Source organism: Aedes albopictus, chromosome 3 (assembly GCF_035046485.1).
Source record: "Aedes albopictus strain Foshan chromosome 3, AalbF5, whole genome shotgun sequence".
Classification (NCBI taxonomy): domain Eukaryota; kingdom Metazoa; phylum Arthropoda; class Insecta; order Diptera; family Culicidae; genus Aedes; species Aedes albopictus.
The window spans coordinates 297,063,326-297,088,142 of record NC_085138.1 but is presented as its reverse complement, the minus strand read 5'-3'; the positions used below and the strand labels follow the sequence as shown (position 1 = coordinate 297,088,142).

Here is a 24,817-nt window from a genome sequence, read left to right as displayed (position 1 = left end):
AGGGCTTCGTGGTTACCAAAGTAAACGGGGTCTTCTTTTAAGGCTGCTATGCGCCTCCACGGTAGTGGCTAGTGGCTCATATAGTTGAACTGTATGACAGATGAACTGACAGGATGAAGGTCGGTGGTGAAGGTCGGCAGGTGATTTCATTGGCTGGGGAATGAGAAAGCCGTTTCGCCTACTAACAGGATCAGATCCTTTCAGAAACACTTGCAATGCTAGATGTTGATCTGGTTAATGTCGGTACCAAAAGTAGTTTTAGTCGGAATGGAGAGGAGTCCATCATCAACGTTACTGTTTATAGTCCTGACCTAACAAGTAGTTCAAACTGGAGGCCAAGCCCTCGTAGGTGGAATACATCATACTTCAACGACGAGGTATTTAGGAAAGCCTTTCACAGTGAACAAAACCTACTTGGTTTAAGCGGTGACTAGCTGGTAGCGATGCTCTCGCCTGCGTGCGATGCGATCATGCCTAGGCAAGTTCACCCTAGAAATAGGAGACCGTCAGCTTACAGGTGGACTCAAACGATTGCGGACCTGTGTCGCGCCTGCCTTCAGGCTTGGATGCAGCGAGCACGAACTGAGGAAGAGTGAAAAGAACGGTGTTTGGTGTTTGCCGCTGCTAAAGTGCTGAAGACTGAAAGGGTCTCTGTTATAAAGTTAATGCAAAACCGTGGCGAGTGGTAATGCATACAGGATAGTGGTGGCCAAGACAAGACATGTAATGGCTCCTACAAAGCAGCATCCAGAAAAGTTTGAGGGGATTGAGGGGCACTTTCCGCATGATCCTAGTCCTTGGCCTTCTTCCATAAGACTGCTGTGAATAGGGCTGGTGATGAGAGGAAGGCCAACGATGCGGAACTTGCGCAACTAGATCGGCTTCCAGAAAGCGCGGTCGACCGTAGACGCTTTCTTGTCGGTTACAAAGGCCACCGAGATAGCACTCCAGCGTATGTGGAGGAGGTTGGCTATTGTGTAGTAGTGGCTCTGGATGGCACGAACGCGATCAATAGCGCCAGTTGAGCGACTACTGCGTCTGGGGATACAAAAAAGAAGCTCTAGGGTTCGGTACCCTGCGTTCGAACTCACCCCATTTGTTGGGCCAGAGGCTGCGTGGTTAGACCCAAACCTGCAGAACGGGAAAGATCCCCGGAAAGGTCCGGGCAGATCGCGGTTCCATGCCGACCAGTCCTTCTGCGTGTAAGCAGACAGGGCATTTATTCGCAGAAAGTTAGTGGGAAGTGGTCGTAGTGTTAACCGTTCCAAGCCTTTCTAGGATAAAAGAAGCAGTGATGCCTTGATGTCCTCCTTAAAAAGCGTGCCATAACGTACAAGAGCTCTGCAAGATAAGGTTTATGAGAAACTATACTGACATTCTATTACTATCAAAGCTATCACGCCCATCTCCTTCGCTTAGGAAGCAACTGTGTATCTCACATGGACGTTAGATACCAGACGAGCTCTTCACTAATCGCACCATTCTCGAACTCGAGGGGTGCAGCTACTCTGCCTACCCCCGACACGAATGACTCGCATACGTGCATAATTAACATTATATTTATGGGCACGCTAACTCGTTGTCCACGATGAAAAGTGGACATAAATTGCACTAGCGCTCTAATCGCGTACTTCGATGATTTAGAGGCTGAAGATGGCGCTGGCTGGTTGCTCTCAAACAACCTGTCGGTTCGTCCTAGCCCGCGCACATCGCATAGAGAAGTCGATGATACTACTTTCAATTTCAGGTTCGCAGTGGATTAAGTTGTACCTGCGCTGGGGTTGGGGTCGTGAAGCTTGGCCGTAGCACCGGTTCCGGCTGTACTTTGTAATCAACATGTGTTAATATAGATTTCATATTAATTTTTATTACTGGTGAGCTGCGCTGAAGCTGGTTGTAGTTATGACTGGTAATGTTCAAGACACCTTTTGGCAGGTTTTTGCTTCTTAGGATTTTGATACTCAGTGGGATATTCAGGATGAGTTAACGCAAGAAAATATTTACAAATACGGCTTTTAGCTTTTTAATTTCAATACAAGTGGAACCCATAATGCCCCAACAACGCTTCCTCCCTAATGTAAACTAGTCTTGTTGGAGCTTTATGTCCTTCCTTTCACACTTAACATCGAATACACCCTCCGACAGCGAAGGCTTCGCGCGCAATTAGCCAGCCGAGCTCCATATTATCCTCTCGCTCAAAACCCTTTATAAGGAAATCCCGCAATCTTACAAATTGCCAAGCGCTAATCTACTGCCCCGACCTGACGACTGATGGTCGTTCCGGCCGGTCACCAATAGTTTGTAACGTGGCGGGTGACCTTCGAGCGAGCCACGCCAATGTAAACAAAACGGTAGACACACTAAGCCTGCCTGGGGTCAGCGTCGCACCGCGCCGTTGCGGTGTAGACCCGCGCTCGCGGGGAGGTATCTGGTCACATTTGTGTTGATCACCGATCGACAAAGTTAGTTTCCGACAACGACGACGACGACGGCGGTGACTACCAGGGTGCCTGTGACGGACACGAAGGGCGTAGTTTTATTTTTTGCTTTATGACTCTGATGACCGTTTTTTTATGGCACAAGCTAAATCGCTCAATAAAATCATTACATAGGTCGTAGGTACACTAATGGTAGCCGTTCAATAAAGGAAGGCGGTCGATCAGAAGGCCAATTAGCAATGATAGTGCAGTTTTTGCATGGTTTAATGGGGCGGCTAGAGGGTAGCATGAGTACGAGCGAACGGATGTATTAGTTGGGGATTCAGGCTAATCTATAACGCATAAAAAACTTTGTTGAACTTACCTCCTTCGCAGACAGAGGGTCATTTCCGAGTCCATTCTGAAATTAAAGTAAAATAAAATAAATATTAGTATCTTACATTAAAGTATCGCATAAAGTTTAACAGTTTTAATAGTATTTTTGTATTCAGGTTACTGCCAGCGGAAACAGGATGGTCGAGGGAACGTCGGGTAACCAACCTCGGTGGGAACTTTGGTCGTAGGCTGACAGGGGGGGCTTTGCTTCGGCAAACCTGAGGAGCGCCTCCTATTCTCCAGGAGGAGCGGCTCACAACAGCGATCGATCCCCATGTTAGGGGCGACTGATCACCGTCCAAAGGAAGAATGAACGTGCCAGGGAAGGACTCTAAGCTCAACTGTGCACTATGGTCCTCCGGAAAGTAGGGGATTGGTGTCAGGCCCTACGAGCCAGCCGTAAAAAACACTGTAACGGAAAATCAGCAACAGAATAATACAAACCGAGACCAATGGCAACGACCCCAGCGAACAAAAAGTTCTTGCGATTGGAAACTCGGTACGTGGAACTGCCGATCTCTCAACTTCATTGGGAGCACCCGCATACTCGCTGATCTACTGAAAGACCGCGGGTTCGGCATCGTAGCGCTGCAGGAGGTGTGTTGGAGAGGATCCATGGTGCGAACGTTTGGAGGTAATCATACCATCTACCAGAGCTGTGGCAACAAACGCGAGCTGGAAACAGCTTTCATCGTGATGGGTGATATGCAGAGGCACGTGATCGATTGGTGGCCGATCGACGTAAGAATGTGCAGGTTGAGGATCAAGGGCCGATTCTCCAACTTCAGCATAATAAACGTGCACAACCCACACTCCGGAAGCGCTGATGATGACAAAGACGCATTTTACGCGCAGCTCGAACGCGAGTACGATCGCTGCCCAAGCCGCGATCATCATAGGAGGTTTAAACGCTCACGTAGGCCAGGAGGAGGAATTCAGACCGACGATTGGTAAGTTCAGCGCCCACCAGCAGATGAACGAAAACGGCCTACGACTCATTGATTTTGCCGCCTCCAAAGATATGGCCATACGTAGCACCTTTTCCCAACACAGCCTCTTTTATCGTTATACCCAGAGATCACCACTGCAGAAGGAATCTCAAATCGACCACGTTCTGGTTGACAGACGGCACTTCTCCGACATTATCGACGTCAGGACCTATCTATCGTGGCGAAAACATCAACTCTGACCACTATCTGGTGATGGTAAAACTATGCCCAAAACACTCCGTCATCTACATTGTACGGTACCGGCAACCGCCACGGTACAATCTAGAGCGCTGCTGGAGTACAGTGAAAGCAGCCATCAACGACGCAGCCGAGAGCATCATCGGGTACGTGGAACGGAATCGACGGAACGAATGGTTCAATGAAGAGTGCAGAACGGTTTTGGAGGAGAAGAACGCAGTGCGGGCAGTAATTCTGCAGCAAGGGACCCAACGGAACATGGAACGTTACAAACAGAAGCGGAAACAGCAGACCCGCCTCTTTCGGGAGAAAAAGCGCTCAACGCATCCCGCAACGGCTTCGTGCCGCGAGCTGAAATGTGCAGGGATAAAGACGGAGGCCTCTTGACGGACGGACATGAGGTGATCGAAAGGTGAAGGCAGCATTTCGATCAGCACCTAAATGACGTGGAGAACGTAGGCACGGGAGACCACGGCAACGGAGGAAACGACGACGCCAGTGCAGCGGAGGACGAAAGTGAACCAACTCGCACGCTGAGGAAAGTTAAGGGTGCCATTCACCAGCTCAAAACCAACAAAGCAGCTGGTAAGGATGATATCGCAGCTGAACTCATCAAGATGGGCCCAGAAAAGTTGGCCACCTGTCTGCATCGGCTGATAGTCAGGATCTGGGAAACCGAACAGCTACCGGAGGAGTGGAAGGAAGGGGTAATCTGCCCCATTCACAAGAAAGGCGACCATTTGGAATGTGAGAACTTCAGGGCGATCACTATTTTGAATGCTGCCTACAAAGTGCTATCCCAGATCATCTTCCGTCGTCTGTCACCTAAAACGAATGAGTTCATGGGAAGTTATCAAGCCGGCTTCATCGACGGCCGGTCGACAATGGACCAGATCATCATCGTACGGCAAATCCTCCAGAAATACCGTGAATACCAGGTCCCAGCGCATCACCTGTTCATCGACTTCAAAGCGGCATACGACAGTATCGACCGCGCAGAGCTATGGAGAATCATGAACGAAAACGGCTTTCCTGGGAAGCTGACTAGACTGATTCTAGCAACGATGGACGGTGTGCAAAACTGCGTAAGGGTTTCGAGTTCATTTGCCGGGGACAGCGATAAGGTGACGAACTCTCATGCCTACTCTTCAACGTCGCTCTGGAAGGTGTTATGCGACGCGCCAGGCTCAACAGCCGGGGAACGATTTTCACAAAATCCGGTCAGTTTGTGTGCTTTGCGGACGACATGAACATTATCGCCAGAACATTTGGAACGGTGGCAGAGCTGTACACCTACCTGAAACGCGAAGCAGCAAAGATTGGACTAGTGGTGAATGCCTCAAATACAAAGTACATGCTGGTAGCCTGAACCGAACACGATCGGATCCGTCTGGGTAGTAATGTTACGATAGACGGGGATACTTTCGAGGTGGTGGAGGAATTCGTCTACCTCGGATCCTTACTGACGGCTGAAAACAACGTGGGCCGTGAAATTCGGAGGCGCATCATCAGTGGAAGTCGGGCCTACTACGGGCTCCAGAAGAAACTGCGGTCGAAAAAGATTCACCCATGCACCAAATGCACAATGTACAAAACGCTAATAAGACCGGTGGTCCTCTACGACACGAGACATGGACCATGCTCGAGGAGGACCTGCAAGCACTCGGAGTTTTCGAGCGACGCGTGCTAAGGATGATCTTCGGCGGTGTGCAAGAGAACGGTTTGTGGCGGAGAAGGATGACCACGAGCTTGCTGCATTTTACGGTGAACTCAGCATCCAGAAGGTGGCCAAAGCCGGAAGGATACGGTGGGCAGGGCATGTTGCAAGAATGTCGGACAACAACCCTGCAAAGCTGGTGTTTGCAACGGATCCGGTTGGCACAAGAAGGCGTGGAGCGCAGAGAGCACGATGGGCGGACCAGGTGGAGCGTGACTTGGCGAGCATTGGGCGCGACCGAGGATGGAGAGCGGCAGCCACAAACCGAGTATTGTGGCGTACTATTGTAGATTACGTCTTGTCTTAAATGTGATGTTGAACAAATAAATGTATGTATGTAAGTTACCAAAAGTTCAGATAAGAAGGTACTTTCTGAGCTAAGCAGCTGGTTAGAGGTTACTCGTTTAGCCCTGTAAGCTGCTTCATTTTTAAATAATTTATGAACTTGAAATTCCACATAAGGTATTGTTTTTTTAGAGCAATTCGACCGGTACAAGAAGACGTGATGTGCAGCGAGCTAGATGGGTCAATCAAGTGAAGGACGAATTGCGAACCATGGACACAAGCATAGACCGAGCCTTAGACTGACCGGTATAGTAAGCATGGTTTCCGCAACAATCTAACTTTTCTACTGAAACGCAAAATCTGAGCAGCTATACGCCAGTGAAACTTGGTGTGTATCAGTGGATAACAATCTACGGTTGCTGATCTCAAAAGATGCCCGTAGATCCAATTGTACGACCTTGCATGTGGATCTACAACGTGGAGATCTATTGTCATTATCATCAAAAGCCAATTGCGATAGAAACTCGAGTGTGATAATGGAGGAGGGTTGGCCACACTCTGCGCAGGAGCGGGGACAAAATCTGCAAGTAAGCGTCTGACCGGAACCCAGCAGAAAATCGCAGCAGAGGCAGCTCAGAAGGTCATAGTAGTGCAACGTCAATAAAGAAGTAAAGAAAGACGATAGAAATTCGACCGACCACGCGCACCGGGAACTTTAATCTCAACACCCCGTCGTATATGACGTTCCATAACACCTGGCCCAGGACAGAACCAGGTGGATTTCTTGAGGATATGTGAAAGCACTTCCGGCTCACCAAGTCAGCAGCCATATAGTTGGAAGGAAGGCAATTACTGCGATCTTTTTCTTTAGAATTTAGAAACTGTCAGTGATAGGACTAGTCTCACTATGGTTTACGAGGCTATGGCGGACTAGTCTCAACACTCAGGACTAAACGTAAGTAATAAGTAATACACTAATTCAGAGTTTGCCGATTTCACCCCTCTTGTCACCGCGAATGCTCATATGCGTTGACATGCGCTGAAATATGCTCAACACTTTTCCATTTTTGAACAAATTGATTTCCATGTAAGAAACCACTGCGGATTAGTTTGATGCCGTCATTGAGCAGCAGAACTTCAACATGATATTGAAAATTATTTTTAGCGTTCAGTTTCTTCCAAAAATTCACATTAACCTGATGACCTAACGTTAGTCATGGTTATCAACATTCGCGCCGAATCAACCCCAATCAGTTTTTCAATATCTCAATTTGCCGCGCTCGTCGTTCGGTGGGACCTGCCTCAATCAAACCAAAATTTGCTTCTGGCGTTACGATCCGATGGAAATTCGCTGCAAACATCATCAATCATGCCACGCGACACTCAACACGATGACAATCGGATGTTGCTAATATCTCAATTCATTTGCCGGAGACAAAGAAAGGCCTTGACAAAAAAGAACACTCGCCAACCTACTCCTCCTCCTAAGCCGGACCGCGTGGTGCTCCACGGCGTTGTGGTTGAGGCAGAATATACCTACAAGCCAGACAGTTCCTCGAACCGTCTCCTCCAAGCCATCCTCCGGCCCCGCTGACATGGCAAATTGGGGACATGATCATTAAAATAGAGAGTCCGCGCGTTGTAGGTAAACACAAAAACAATTCATCAGATCCGCGCGGTTAGCCCCCTTCTCTGCATGAAGGGGCCGGGCGCAGGCCATAGTCGAGGAAAAGAATGGTCGCGATTATAATATAAAAGTTTTTTTTTCCTCCGTGCTCAACGTGACCATCCATGTTTTGTCACGTTCGTACACATTGCTTTTTTGCCATTTTTGTTTGCGCCCGATCGATGATTGATGTCCGCGAGAAGGCGCACCATGGCACGGCGGCGCAGCACGGCACCCGTGAACTACGGAGAGGCGGTTGCGAATCTAACCACCAGCGTGCCTACCAGACGACGCCTAATGTTTCTCCGTTGGAGTTGGAGTCGCACAAAACCATCCCCAGAAGGCAGAAGGTGGCAACGAACGACGACGACGACGACGACGACAACGACGGTGACCAGCAAAACAGCATCGTTGGGCGTAACTTATATAGAGCAAGGCCAAGACTTGCAGGCTCGCACCCCAGTAGCTGGCGCATTACGAGGGCGCTATGGGTTAAAAATTGAAACTTCTTGGCGGGATAAAAGTTGAGGAATATTCTACAGCAGGGATAAGAGTGGGAACAGCTTTATGGACAATCGATTGAAAGGTGGTAGTAGTAGTTGAACAAACATCGAACACTGGGAACGTATGTTTAAAGAGGCCACAAACGTATAGTCAAACTCGGAAGACAAAACAGTTCGCTGACCTAAGGGCCAGCTGTAGTGAAACTTCCGATGTTGATGATTTTTCCTTCAATGTTTCCAGTTCCGGTCCATAGTGCGTTGGGTTGCGCCTCGGTTAAAGTTAGTGTGAGCGATCGATTCCTTCACCGCCACCCGAGCCAGAACCGTTTGCCCAGATGATAGAATCTTGGCAGGACAGTCTCCTCGACCAGCCAGTCAGCCAGCCAGCCTTAGCCCGAAGGCGATGGGCTCAAAGCTCAGCGGTGGACATTAGCACAGCACAAACAGTGACATTGTTCTGGACGGAGACTGACTGACACAATGAAGGTGAAGGTGGTTGGCGTACGGGACGGGGCGGGCGTATGCAAAATGAGAGTGAGCGCCAAGTTAAGCGCCGATCAGCAGCAGCGCCAGCCGAAGTGGCGAAGCGACCGACGAGGGGTTGATGCTTTGAAGTTTGAAGTTTGAAGTTTTATGTCCACCTCACGACTGCCGTGTTCGATTTCGTAACGATTTGTCATTAAAATTGGCGTTTCTCATTATGCAGCTGAGGCTGCCTGGTTGGCAGCGACCTACTATGGGGTGACGGGTTTGTCACAGTCAGCAACGGTTGAGTCAGTGTTCTGCTGGTTGTTAGACTCAGAACGTAGAGTGACCCAGATGTGTATCGCTTCGCTGTCAATCTGAATATAATTTGCGTATGAGATTTAGAATGCGTTTTTGTTTTGGAATGATTTATTCCGGTGTTTTGTAAAGCTGAAAACAAACCGCTTTGTTTGTACCTGTCACTATTTATTATTTTCTTGATGTATCAGATACACCAGGATACTGTTTTGAAAGTTTGAAAATGTTCAATATTTATGAATAAAAAATAGTTTGAGCAATGGCAATTTTTCATATCCCAGAGAGCTCGATTCTGTAGGCTAGAAGTCGATGAAAATGTGGTGCGTATTTAGTCACAATATTTCGGGAGGGTCTGCCATGGTGAAGATGTTATCCGTTATTGGTGATGCTTATTTGCTTGAAACTTGAATCTCGAAGCAGTGAGTTAACGTCGGTCTCAGTCCTTAGCCAATTGCTTCCAGTCACCCTGAACGTTTAGAGGCGTTAGGCCCTCCTCAACTGCAGAAAGCCAACGTGTGCGTGGTATACGGGGAAACTGTACGGCCCCTTCCTTGTTCTCTGCTAAACATAGTTTTAGCTTGGCATTCCTCCGGCATACGAGCTACCTGCTAAGTACACTGTCGCATACCGTGATTTATTCGCTTCACTATATTCATCTCTTTATATACTTGGTACAATTCGTAGTGCATGTTCATGTGATGCTGTTAGATCCGTCTCCCAGTTTTGTATACAGCACTTTACGATCGAAGACTCCAAAGGCTCTACGATCAACTTTTCTCAACGTCCACGATTCATGACTGTATCCAACCATCCAACCCACTAGCTGACAGTCCTTTATCTTCTAAAACCTTCAATATAATACGGTGTAAGAGTTGATACATCTGCTCACTATCATGCTTGAGAAGCTCGGCCGATTGTTCGTCCTTCCCAGCAGCCTGAACCTCGTATAACGTTGGATGTTCCACACCGTGTCCAGCGTCGTCCTTTCTTTCTACGAAGTACTCTTTCAGCCACTATGTTTTGTCTGTCAGCAACTTTCCATCACAGTCATTACACTTGACGGGAGAAGGCGCTATTTTGCTCCACATGCCATTGAAAGATCTTTAAAACCTCCGCATATCATTCTATTCCATACTCTCTTGCGCCTGAGCAATCGCTTTATCATCATACTTTATTTTCTTTTTGCGGTGGTTTCGTTTTTCGGCTAATCTTGCTTTCTGTACCTATCACCTTCCGCTCTGCCGTACTAATCACTCCGTGGATAGACTCCTACAGTATGATAAGATTATCGCTCTCGTTGATGTCACTTATCCGCTCGTCCAGCTTCTGGTGAGAGTCAGCTACCGTACCACTGCATTGGATGTTCAAAAACATAGATCGCCGGTTCGTAGAATGCGACATGGTTGATAAAAGAGCTCGAATCTTACTAACTACAAGTTAGTGATCTGAGTCGATGTTGGGACCTCAAAAAGTAACATAATTTCATGTTCTGCCTTATCACCACCACTATTGTAGCTATTGTACTTGAAGGAAGTGACAGGATCCACCACCCTGAACTCACGTTCTCCAAATCTAGGCCAACGCACCTACTAAGTATTCGATTAGCTTAGTATGCTACCTTACCGAGGTCGCACTTGGAGTTGCAGTTGCCTTGGGTGTAGCTGACCTGATAAACCATTTCATGCAGTTCTATTTGAAATTCCTTCGACAAATTTCTTTAAGGTTTGTATTTGGCAATTTAAGAAAAACATTCTTTGGAAGTTCGTCGTGCAATTCTTATGGCAATCCTTCCGTAATTATTTTGGAAGGAATTCTATATTCTTTAAAAATCCATCGGAAATATCTTCCCGAGTGCATATTCTACATGCACACATTCAGTCATGTAAGAGTTTCATCTTCTTTTGTAGAACAACTCTTTTACTAGGGTTTTTAGGCACTCATTTAGAACCTTTTTTGTAAAACGACAAACAACAAGCAAGGCTTTCGTAACCAATCCACAAGCATTGACTGATATCGTTTTCAGTTCAGTGCCTCTCCTTTATTGCATATAGACACAAACATATTTTCAATTCTCATTCATTATCATTTACCTACCAACTGTTTCATCCCAGCTCCACTAAGTTGTGTGAAATACCTCAAAGGATGTTCCTACAATCCAACATCTCTTTGGGCAATTGAGTAATTCTCTACCTAAGTCCTTGGGAATACCTACAGAAAATTTCTCTGCCAATTAATTTCAAAAAAATTCAAAACATCATTTAGAAAGTTCTTTTGCAATTGATTTGGTAATTCTTTTGCCTGAAAGTGCTTTCGCATTTTTTTAAGAAATCTATTCAGCAACTGCTTTGGAGATTACTTTGAAAAACTTCTAAGGCAATTTCGTTTTTAATTCCTTCGGAAATCTTTCAAGAATTTGTAATGCATTTAATTCTTTCTTTCTTTCTTAAGAAATTGCTTTGAAAAAGCCTTTGCTTATTTCTTTGGAAATTGATTCAGAAATTTCTTTTTGAGATTCTAAAAAATCTGAACCACGATTAGGAATTCCTAACTTTCAAATGGTCTTAGAATTTTCCTAAAGTACTATCGAAAAAAATCACGTTTAAACGTTTTGGCATCCATGCACACAACAGAAACACGAGTTCTAATGAACAAATTGAGATTTGATATGCGAAAAGAAATACACGTACCCCGATGGGAATCGAACCCATGACTCCCAATTCTCTAGACGGGCGCTTTTTTCCTCCAATCTACGGAACCACTTAATCATCTCTGTCCCCTGAAGACTCCGATTTTTGAAATCGAGATCAGTTCGGTACCTGCAGGGGAGATACAATGAAAGCCCTATTTACGCCCAAAACGAGGTGAGCGTAAAATGGGTGAGCGTTAGTTGCAAGACGAGCACTATTTGGGAATTAGTGCATAAATCGGGGGAGCGTTTGTTAGTTTCAGAATTCATTCGAGAAGATCGAAGTGGTTCGAAACCTACGGTCATGAGCCAAGCGAATTTATCCATAACCGAAGGTGTGAGGATGAAGTCAAAACATTTTTTTGAGCCATAAGATTTTCGCAAGAACCAAAAGTGCTAGGAAGAAGTAAATATGTTTTTTTTTTTTGGATTACATGAGGTCTCAGAGGGATCCCAGGAGGGCTCATGGACGTTGTAGAAGTTCTCAGGAGGTTCCTGGGGGATTTCTAGGGAATCCCAGAGTCATTTCAGGATGTTTCAGGGGATCTCAGGGGATTTGAGAGAGATGTCAAGGGGCCTTATCGGTGGCAGTGGCATAAGTCTACGTGGTTTATGAACAGACCCATACTAGATTGATATACGCCAAATAGACAGTTACCTCAGATTGTGAACCACTAAACTTTGTAACACCCCTTTATTGTAAGAAGTGATACTTGAGGATTCCTAGGACTTTCGGCTTTGAGAAAATAGCACGGCTCGTGACCCCAGATTGGAAACCTCTGAGCTTTACAGCAGCACTCAATTGCATTTAGTGCTCCTTGAGATCCAGAATCCAAAAAGCATTCACATATTATCCAGTTATCCAACGAAATTGGCTTCTTCAACGGTATCGAGATAATCACATATTGTAAATCTGCACGCTACACTGAGCCTAAATCGAAATTTTCATGAATTTTAATGCCCGGGAACCTTTTTTAAAATCAATTTGCAGTTCAAATGGGAACGATTCTTCGAATCGCTCATCGACGCATTTTGTACTGGGCGTAGCTGTAAAGCAGTTGCCCAGCTGTCAAAAGGTTATATGAATCAATCTAAATGAAATTGATTTTGGGTATCAAAATAAGGTTCTAAAATCTGAAAAAAAATCATAGTGGCTCAGAAAAAAAAGTACTTTTTGCATATGTAAAACTAAAACAATCAATTTTTTCCAAAATTCAAAAACCGAATAATTCAAGCTTGGGAATTGCATCACAAATTTTGCAACACTTCTGGTGGTAGTCGTAGTACTCCTTGAGAGGGACAATTTGAGAAACAACCAATATCAATCACATCTTAGCTGTTCCCGAATACCTAGAACCCCAATTTACGTCCTCGGAGCCATTTGCCAAGCCTAGCGCTATTTGAGAATTAGTGTGGAAATTGGGGAGGGCTTACATTGGGTTTAGTGCAAAGTGAGAGAAAACTGAGGTTTTAGAGTAGTCAAGTGGCTCCAAGGCGTGGAGGAAAGAAGCGCCGGTATAGTAAATTGAGAGTCTTGGGTTCGATTGCCACCGGAGCACGTGGATTTATTTCTGCAATTCAAATCTAAACACTGTCATATGCATGGATTTCAAAAGATTTGAACGTTTGACACACAATTATATTGCAGAAAGATTTGCCGAGAAATACGTTGAAAGAGTTGTGGAAGGAATTCCTATTGCAAAAGTCTGAAAAATTTCCAAATGAAGAGGAAACATTTCCAGAAGAACTGGAAAAAATCAAATCAACAAAAAATATTACCAAGAGATATCTCAAAGGAACAGCTGAAGGATTTTTTTTCTTTTTTTAATTTGTTTTATTCATATATTTGGAGTATAAAAAGCTGATAAAAAGGGTATTTCTATTGGAATTGCTTCTCCAAATGACATAACCATTTTTAAAATGAACGATACACTTCCAGTAAGAAGAAGATTTCTTTGAAGGAAGATTATTGCAATTCCACATCCGAAGAAATTGCCGAAAAAAATATATATATTGTCGAAGATATTCTCAAAGAAATTGATCAAAGTAATTGCAAAGAAATTCAAAAATGCATTTCCAAACGCATTCCCTAGGACATTGAAAAAGTAACTGCCCAATAAAATAAAATTTTCGATGGTTAAATTAATTGCTGAATCTATTTCGAAATAAATTGGCACCAACATTCCGAAAGCGCATAACTGCTTCAGAAAACATCAGCTTCTTACAACTTTGCGGGGCATGGTTTATGCTTGTGATTCACAAACACTGTCATAAAGAGATATTGTTTTTTTTCGCAGCTGAGAAAGAAGGTGTTGTTTTATACTGCAATTACGCCCGGTAGAAATATTAGTGGCCAAAAGTAAAAAAAAATCAGAAGGAATTACCATATATTTTCGGGGGAAAAAAATCCAAAAACAATTACAAAACGTAATATCAGCTAAATAGCTTTCAAACGAAATTATAGAAGAAATTGCAGTTCGAAAATCCAAAGAAATTATAAAAGGAATTCTCAAAGGTATCGTCGACAGAATTCTCAAAAAAAAAAAAAATAGTAGGGTTATTTTTCAAAGTATACCTAATTGAACACCTATAGTTCCCCATGCAAAATGTAGTGGAACCGTGATCCAATTTTGTTTCATGAATTCCTTCACCATAGTTCTCTCAGAGGTCCAAACCTGAATTTGCGATTCTTCCATATCGCGAACGTGTGCCGAGCAGTGCTGAGGTTACTCAATAAATAGTAATAATAATGATAATAATAATACGTAAAAATTCAGATTTTGTTATGATCTACCCTTCTGATCCAGTTTTCATTTTTCAAATACATCTAATGAAAGCAGTAGAAAAGTAAGCCTTTCAGTTGTACATATCTCAAAAGACTCTAAAATGGCATACAAAACGAAGACATGCGTTCACCATAAACGCAAAAGAGCACTCAATTGGGTCCCTTGGACTGACTAGGCTAACTCAACGACCGATGCGATGTCTTCTACCTTTCTTGTTTTCCGAGGAACTAATTAGGTAATTAAGTCCGAAAACATATTGTTACGAGCTTGATTAATGCAGTTTTAACGCGCGCAAAATAAAAAAAAACCCTCAACAGCCCAACTTTTGGAAGGGAGCGCTGGCTGGCAGTCGGCTGAACATTTTTATGTTCTTGTTGAGAGGAAACTTTCGGCTCTGCTGCAGGGTTGGTCTGATGGTCCGTCCGGGGTTCTCACAGTACGTCAAACTTTTCGCTCTCGTTTCGGACGTGTTTGTTATGAATAGCATGAATATATAGGTAGGTACGTGGAGCGATAAATTTGCCGAGCGAAAGCCTGCACGGTTGAAGGCGTCAAAGTCATGTTGTGCTCGTAGAGCACCATAAGAATGTTTAGCGGCACCCGCCGGTCAAGGAAAGGTTAGATTATAGCCCCGTGACGAACTTACCACGTTCAACGGCGAATTTGTTAGGGGGTCGCCGGTTATGCCGAAAATGAGATTTATTGTGTTTGACCTGGGGGTATCCAGCTGGGTCGGTCGAGGAAGGATTTGCACATATGGCTGTCTGTGGTATCCCATCAGAGGTTTCAGCACTAACGTACCATGAAAGAGACCAGGTCAGTTTGTTTTGCGGATTCGCAACGCCACACGGATCGACCTGATTTGAATAATAAACCGTAATCACTAGCCAGCCATCCTCTCCCGGAGGGTTTGGCTCGATTTGCATCGACTCTTCCCAGCTGCAATCCACAGTCCTTAAAAGCCAATTACTTGCGTTCCAATCAAAAACACCATCTCGATCCAAATTATGGCAATCTGATTTGTTAGTCTAAAATGTAACCAATTTGCAAATCGTAAGCGTATTAGATCGTCCCCAAATCGAGTAAAGACAACTTTGTCTAACGACATGCGGACGACAACGACAACATCGAGCCAGCAGAGCCCATAATGCATGAAACGAGGGCCTCTCCCATCGCGCGCAACTCGATCGATCGGCTGCTATGGGCCGTTTCGTCAGCAGCCTGATTTGAGGCTAATTTGAATCACTGCGGTGCGGTGGCGGCATGGCATGCAATGGTCTGAACTGAAGGAGGAGCAGGAGGCACACCAGCAGCATCAATCTGCGCGCACTCGTCTATCATCATCTCATATGGCTACCGGTGTTTTCCTTCCGTCGCGTCGCTTCGCTTACCTCGAGCCTCGTCGTTGTTGACTTAGAAGCTCTGGTTCACATCATAGCCTCGTCGCGTCGTAACAGACAAAGTACTTCTACCGGACCACCTCTTGCCTGCACGCCAAGATCGGTGAAGGTACCGTAAACTGGGGTATTTTTTCCTTTTTTTGATAGAACTGAACTAAAAAAATGAAGAACTGAACTGATATAACTCGCATGATTCAACTCTCTGGTATCTGAGGTACAGGTCTCTGTGCCCAATGTTTCTTGCATGTTAGATCTCAAACTTATTTCAGGTTTTTTTTTTTATTTTTCGAAGTTAGGGATACTACACTACAATATCTAACTAATTCCAGACATGTATTCCCAAAAAAAGTTTTTTTTTCTTTCCAACACAATAAAACCAGAAATATGTAACCAACTCGCTATTGTCTTCGGCATTTTATCAGTAAGAAGTCAGAGTTTGTCTGACCATTGCAAGCTTAGTTTTGTTCACAATTGAGGAGCCCATCTGTGTCTTCTCTGTCTTCTCTGTCTTCTCTGTCTTCTCTGTCTTCTCTGTCTTCTCTGTCTTCTCTGTCTTCTCTGTCTTCTCTGCCTTCTCTGTCTTCTCTGTCTTCTCTGTCTTCTCTGTCTTCTCTGTCTTCTCTGTCTTCTCTGTCTTCTCTGTCTTCTCTGTCTTCTCTGTCTTCTCTGTCTTCTCTGTCTTCTCTGTCTTCTCTGTCTTCTCTGTCTTCTCTGTCTTCTCTGTCTTCTCTGTCTTCTCTGTCTTCTCTGTCTTCTCTGTCTTCTCTGTCTTCTCTGTCTTCTCTGTCTTCTCTGTCTTCTCTGTCTTCTCTATCTTCTCTGTCTTCTCTGTCTTCTCTGTCTTTTTTTCCAATACAATTAAACCAGAACTATGTAACCAACTCGCTCTCTCCTCTCTCTTCTTGGCGTAACGTCCTCATTGGGACAAAGCCTGCTTCTCAGCTTAGTGTTCTATGAGCACTTCCACAGTTATTAACTGAGAGCTTCCTCTGCCAATGACCATTTTGCATGCGTATATCGTGTGGCAGGCACGAAGATACTCTATGCCCAAGGAAGTCAAGGAAATTTCCTTTACGAAAAGATCCTGGACCGACCGGGAATCGAACCCGTCACCCTCAGCATGGTCATGCTGAATACCCGTGCGTTTACCGCCTCGGCTATATGGGCCCTTACCAACTCGCTATTGTCTTCAGTATTTTATCAGTAAAAAGTCAGAGTTTGTCTGACCATTGCAAGCTTAGTTTTGTTCACAACTGAGGAGCCCAGATGCCTGTATATTTATCGGTTTACTTTTTTTACATGCATACCTTTGTCTAACCCAATAAATTTTAAACCAACTAGGTTTTCTTTTCAAAGAAATGTACATCACATTTTGAAAAAAAAAAATGACTGAGGGCTGTTGAACGTGAAAAATTACTCTGAAACTCATTTAAACTAAGCAAACAATACACAGATGTAAGTGACCATTTTGTAGATTTTGAGCTGAGCATATCAAAAAATTCTTGAGATTTCAAACTTTTTAAGTTTAATTTTTCGATTATTAGAAAAATTTCAACAAACTGGAGAAAATTGGGTTGATTTTGAAACTTCATACATTTTGTATGGGGCAAAAAAATGGTGAAAAATTTTGAACATCATTACTCGAAAGTAGATTTGTGTCAATAACACTCCTCTGCTTCTAACCCCCTCAATTCAGACAAATTCTCCGTATTCTTTTCCATCTGAAGCATATTGAAGCTGAGAATCAGGCTTTGTCCCAGTGGGGATATTACGCCAAGAAGAAGAATGCGTTTGCTTTAGGGACTTGCATGGCTCCATGGTTTCAGAAGCTTCAGAGGCATTCGTAGCAGGAAATCTCAGGGGGTCTCAAGAGCGTTTCACTGGGTTCTGGGAATTATTAGGAGCATTTCAGGAGCCTTAAGGTTTTCCAGAGGCATTCCAGGAGATCACATAGGAGTTTGAGGGAGTTCTCAAAGGTACTTCAGAGACTATCAGGGGGCATTTCAATGGGCCACAGGGAGTTTTAGAAGGTTCAACGGTCGTTTTAAGGACTTTGAAGGTCGTGGACGTTTAAAGGGCTTAAAAATGCCTTCCAGATTGACTCAGATGCCTTGTAGACTCAGGAATGTTCCTGGTGGTCTCAGGAGCGTATAAAGAGGATTCAGGGGTGTTTTAGGGGCGAAACCGGGGGTTTTAGATGGTTTTCAGAAGGATTAAAGGGAGTCTCATTGCTCAGAGGTCTCAGAAGCGTTTCAGTTGTATTTATGGGGATCTCAGGGGTTTCATCAGGTTTTCAGATGCGTTTCACTAGCATTTTTGAGGGTCTCAGGAGGTGTTAGGAGTATTCATGAGGCGTGTCTGGGGATTTCAGTGGGTCTCCGGGAATTTTTAGGTTGTTTCGGCGGATTTTCACGGACATTTAAAAAAGGGAGATTCAAGAAGTTTTCAGATGCTTTCTTGGTGGTCGTTGGAAGTTTTGAAGCCCTTGAATGGTTCCTTGAAGTCCCCTTAAGCCTCTAAAATGTCCCTTGAAATGCCTTGGAATGCCTCTCTAAAACTCCATGGAACCCAAATCTTTTGGCATCAACAATTCGTCCGCGCGACTTGGCCTCCACAGCCAGCACCATGCTAATGCTGAGAACAATAAACGAGATTTTGAAAACGTGTTGTAGAAAATACAACAGCCCGATCACTAGAGGGTTAACGCTCTGAATTCTGGATAGTGGATATCCTAGGTCTTTCAAACTATTCTTGAGTTTCTCAACGGTGTAACGGTAATTTCTTCATTATGCAATGCTACTACCCAAGTAACAGAACATGTCAGAAGGTGGAGCCTGCGCAACATCTTTGTGATGTCATATTCATGTTCTATATGAATCTGAGCATACTTGATTATGTATCTTAGTAAGTTTTCCACTATATATTTTCAACAAATTCTAGAAAACAGTGCCTTGACAATCAAGATGTTTTATTACTGTAAATAATTAAGTTTCAAAATGTCAATAATAAAAATCGACAACTGCGAAAATCGACATGCATCAATAATTCTACCAAGCCACTTTAACGTCTAATTGCCTTACTGTGGTCATAAATTTTAATGCCAATCGTTTTTTACGGTGAAATAGACTATTGTACCCCGATAAAATTATTGCGCCTTATAAATCAGTATTTTTTTAAGAATTTTGCATCAAAATAAATATATAGTATTCATCTTATTTTAACACAAAAACTCAAACATGCTTTATTTTTCTCAAGAATTTGCCAAGTTTATACATACATATTAGGCTGTCCCAAAAAAAATCGATGTTCGAAAAGTCAAGGTGCTCAACCCTTAAATGAAAGATATGCATATTTGAAGCATTTTTGTAGAACATTTCGATTTTCTAAAAAATCATTTAGAGGTTCCGCTAGGGCGATTTTTGAAAAATAGCCTTTTTCATGAAAAGTCTCAAAAAAAATCATTTTTTCGTAATATTTTTTCAACTTCTGAATTTTTTCAATATTTTTGTATTTTTCTATTGACCTCTAGGCATTCTTAAAGGGAATAAGTTTTTTGAATATTGTATTTATATTGACGGCAGAACCGTTTTTGTGCTGATAAAAAGCCTATTTTTTGAGAATTTTTCATCTAAATTTGACAAAAAAATACATGCACTATTTTTTATTTTCAATTTTGAATGTTTTATCTGATAGTACTATTTGTAAGCGTCATTTCTCTGAAAAAAGATTTTAAATATCTTGTCTAGAAGCTGAGTTATTAGGATTTTAGTAAATGGACAATATTTCAAATTTTTGCAAAACTTTGTATATTTGGAATATTGTAAGGTCTTTGTGACACTCCAATGTACGTATATTAAAAGAAGTTAGGCTTGAAAATACGACTTTCCTTATTGGATGGTCAAGCTAGTTTAAACATAGGTCTTTTATTCTGGGGTGATTGGCAGTAGATTTATGAAGAGCTTTTATTTGAATAACTACAACAATGATGGCTAGCAACGCATTAATTTCGATATTTTGTCGTGGAATTCTCGACAATTACACCCCTTTTCTGAAGTAGCAAAACTATTCCATGCAGAGATAACATAATAGTGATGAAATCAATAAAAAAATAACTAAGTTAAGTCAGGACTGATTTTAAAAAACTTAGAAAAAAATAGACAATAATAGGCTTTTGAGGAAATACGCGATCTTATGATTGCTAAACGTTTATTTAATTGATGAATTGAGCTAATATTTTGACACGAAATTGCAAATATGCTGAATTTTGCATATACGAAATACAAACCGTTTCTGATCACAAGCTTAGGCACGATAGGGCAACCAAAATGTGTCAAAGTGATCGGACAACGGCAGTCATTTGATTTACATGTGTGTTGCTATTCGATCAGTTTTGCACTTACGCCCACACATGTGATAAGAAATGTATTTCTTATACGCAAAATTCTTCATCGTGTCGGTTTCGTATCAAAATTTGAGTTTAATTAATCAAAGGAAATATAGTTAAACCATCTCAAAGTTGGCAATTTTGTATGACAATCGGCATTTGTCCGATTAACTATGCACCCCCGTTGCCGAGTTTCATGCCAAATTGTCCATTACATTTCAAATTCAAGTCTTCAGTAAAAATCATGCCTTAACTATGGTTTTAATTGATTTTATCAATGTTATATAATCTCTGCATTAAATGGTCGTTCCTATTTCAGAAAAAAATGGGCGCAGTAGTCGGGAAATCCACGACGTAATCTCCAACTAAATGCGTTGCTACCAGTAACCACGATACCCGTCATATTTGTAGTTATTCAGATAAAAGCTCTTCATGAATCTACTGTCAACCAGCCCAGAATAAAAGATCCATGTTTAAATTAGCTTGACTATACAACAAGAAAAGCTTTTTTTTTAACTTAATATACGTACATTGGAGTGTTACAAAAACCTTACAATATTCCAAATATACAAAGTTTTGCAAAAATTTGAAATATTGTCCATTTACTAAAATCCTAATATCTCAGCTGCTAGACAAAATATTTTAAATCTTTTTTTAGAGAAATAACGCATACAAATAGTACTATCAGATAAAACTTTCAAAATTGTAAATAAAAAATCGTACATGTATTTTTTTGTCAAATTTAGGTGAAAAATTCTCAAAAACTGATATTTTTATCAACATAAAATCGGATCTGCCGTCAATATAAATACAATATTTCAAAAACTTATTCCCTTCAAGAATGCCTAGAGGTCAATAGAAAAATACAAAAATATTGAAAAAATTCAGAAGTTGAAAAAATATTACGAAAAAATGATTTTTTTGAGACTTTTCATGAAAAAAGGCCATTTTTCAAAAATCGCCCTAGCGGAACCTCTAAATGATTTTTTAGAAAATCGAAATGTTCTACAAAAATGCTTCAAATATGCATATCTTTCATTTAAGGGTTGAGCACCTTGACTTTTCGAACAACGATTTTTTTTGGGACAGTCTAATACATATAACAAATTATTGAAACACAATACAATATTTGATAAATATTTAATAATTTAGAAATAAATTTTTTTTCCTCCCCTGTTGGGGAATTTAAGCCACTGCGTCCAATAAGCTGAACTTTTGTGGCATAAAATAAAATTAAATGGCACTCTGTGACATGGCATGATACATGTTTTGGGATATGATTCAAAATTGGCTTGATATTGTTTTTGTGGGTAATTTTGTTGTGGTTGTTTTGGTCTCTCATGTTTGGTTTGGTATTTGAACGGTTTGATATCTGTCACGATTTGGAAACATAACAAATATCAAGTATCAAATAATTATCACAGTTTATACATTGAAGCGGCTCGAAGAGAATTATGCTCGGTAAAATCGGCCCTTTTAGATAATCATATATGTTGTGGGAACATATATTCCTGTATTTTTTTATATAGGTATTCATAGCAAAGATTCTGTTAGGAGTATACTGCCGTGAATCACATATCAGTCCCATCTTTGCTGGATTTCCTATGCAAATGGGACAAATATGCGATTCACGGCAGTATATTTCTTTACGTAGGAAATAAAAATCGATTTTGCATTTCTATGATCGGTAGTGTAGCATGTCCCTGTTCAAAAAAATGAATGAGGTTTATGTTACACATGTTTTCTTTCATATTGCAGAAAACCAAAACTCGACTAATTATAAACATACGAAACATACTATGTTTTACCTAAACATGATTGAAAACAAGTCTTAAACAAGAAACTGCAAATGTTACTCTAATATGACATATAGAGCATACTGAGCATGTATGGTAACAAACACAGTGTACTTAAATAGAACATACCCAACATAATCGAAAACAACATGCAATGTTTGTTTGAGAAAACAAAATATATTCTTTAATAAGACTTCTAAATAGAAGATCACTGTGTATAAGTTTTAGGTATCATGAAAACGACTTATCCATGACATGATATGTTTCGAGAAACTTCATAACAACTGCTGTAGGACAAAGTAAATATTTTGCTATTTCGGATTATGTTTTCGGTGTTACTTGGGTATTTGTATTCTATCATGTCCAGTAAGTCTTCTGAAAGTTCAATAGACAGTATCATATCAGCCGGGATATCATAGGTCATCCAAACTATTCTGGAGTTTGGATCCTCAAGTCTACGGGTATAACGGTAACTTCTTTCATTATACATAGCTACGATTTGTAATCCATCATGTCTAGAAAATCTTTTGAAAGTTTAGTAGACATAATCAGATCAATAGGGAAATCTCAGGTTATCCAAACTGTTCTTGAGTTAAGATCCTAAAGTCTACGGGTGTAACGGTAACTTCTTTCATTAGACAAAAATACGATTTGTATTCTATCATGTCCAGTAAATCTCCTGGATGTTTAATGGACATCATCAGAAAAGCAGGGTAATTTAAGCTATAATGATGTTTAAAATCTAGTATCTAAAACAATTGAAGTTTTTGTTTTGGCTATATGAAGTTATGTTGCATAATCCGTTATACTCACTGGAGCTTACAGAATTGGCTTCTTTAGCTGTGTTGAGATAATTCCATATTCAGAATCTGCATGCAAAACTGAGCCGAAATCCAAATTTTCATGAATTTTGGTGCCCGGGAACCTATTTAAAAAACAATTTGAAGTTTGTATGAGAGCAATTTGTCGAATCACCCCTCGTCGCATTTTGAACTGGACGGAGCTGTCAAGCAGTTGACCAGCTGTCAAAAGGTGATTTTGAAAATCTCTTCGAAATCGATTTTAGGTACCAAAATGAAGTTCTAAAAATCTGAAAAAATCATGGTGGTTCAGACAAAGGTACTCCTTCGTATAAAATAAAAAAAATCAATACATTTTTTCTTAATTTAAAAACCCAATTAGAGACTATAACATAGCTTCGGGATATTTAGAATAAATATATTGCATGGAATCTACACCTACAGCGGTAATAATATCTTTTTGTTGTTTTGAGTTACACTACATTACCAACCGTAATGATTGCAACTAATTCATTTATTTAGCGTTAATAACAATTATAATAAAACAGAATCAAAAATTCCCACCTCAACACTCGGTACGTGGCTGCAGTCCTTTATCCTCGGCCGCATCCCACATTTACCAGATCGTTCTGCACCTGGTGCACCGTCCTTGCGTGCTGCCCTCCAGGCGTTCTTGTATACTCCGGATCTCTTGCAAGCACCAGCTTTGCTGGGTTGTTGTCCGGCGTTCCCACAACACATCCTGCCCATCGTATCCTTCCAACTTTTGCCACATCCCGGATGCTGGGATCTTCGTATAGTACAGCGAGCTCGTGGTTCATTCCTCGTCGCCTCACACCGTACTCCTGCATACTGAAGTTCTGAACTCTAAGGTAGTAGGCTAACCCGGAATATCTCTATAGTGTTCTCAAATGACAGTTGAAATTTCAAGAGCTTCATCAATCCCAGAAGATTATGCAATACTAGTATTTATGGCGAAAACACATAAAATTATTCTTGTAGATTTGACAGACTTCATGATAGGACAATTTAGACGACCCTGAATGTCCCACAACTTCATAATAATATCTAGTAGTTGACGTGATGTTCTGAACTTCAAGATAGTTTGGCTGACCTGCAATATCCTTATATTGTCTCTTAATGACATTTGGGATTTCAATAGCTTCACGCATCTAGTAGACTTCATAATTGGTCTAGTAACCGTGGTTGATTATACAAAGTTACTCAGTATAACATATATGGCTACTGTTACGAGTATAGACCCGAAGTTATGAGCTCCAAGGTAGTTTGGCTTACCTTAAATATCTCTTACTTACCTTACCGATCAGACTAAGGCCTGAGTGTCCACTGCTGTACGTAGGAGTCGTCTCCGGTCTACTCGGTTCATGGCTGTGTGTCTCCAGTTCCACACTCTACGAAGAATCCACAAATCGTCCTTCACTTGATCTACCCACCTAGATCGCTGCGCATCACGTCTTCTTGTACCGGTCGAATGACTTTCGAGAACCATTTCAATCGGGATGCTATTCGACATCCTGATCACGTGACCCGCCCACCGTAGCCTCCCGATTTTCACGCTGTGGACGATGGTTGGTTCTCTCAACAGCTGATTCAGTTCGTAGTTCATTCGCCTTCTCCAAGTCCCGTCTTCTATCTGCACTCCGCCGTAGATGGTACGCAACACCTTCCGTTCGAAAACTTCAAGGGTGCGCTGGTCCTTAGCACGTATGGTCCATGTTTCGTGCCCATAGAGGACTACTGGTCTAATCAGCGTTTTGTAGATATTAAACTTCGTGTGACGGTGAAGTTTGTTCGATCGTAGAGTTCTGCGGAGCCCAAAGTAAGCTCGATTTCTTGCCACAATGCGTCTCTGCATTTCTCTGCTGGCGTCGTTATCGGCGGTCACCAGTGAGCCCAAGTACACAAATTCTTCAACCGCCTCGATTTCATCACCGTCAATAGAAATTCTAGGTGGCGAGAGCGGTGTTTCTTCCGTAGAGCCCTTTGCCAT

The 24,817-nt window shown here is 42.1% G+C and overlaps 1 protein-coding gene across 1 annotated transcript in view; it reads right to left on the bottom strand.

Moving 5' to 3' along the window:
* The window catches only part of LOC109418656 (Kruppel-like factor 2), a 575,512-nt gene that overhangs the window by 428,038 nt on the left and 122,657 nt on the right, over positions 1–24,817 (bottom strand). Inside the window, exon 3 of the mRNA XM_029863719.2 lies at positions 2,803–2,838. Coding sequence (XP_029719579.1) covers positions 2,803–2,838 — 36 coding nt within the window. The remainder of the gene's footprint in view (positions 1–2,802; positions 2,839–24,817) is intronic.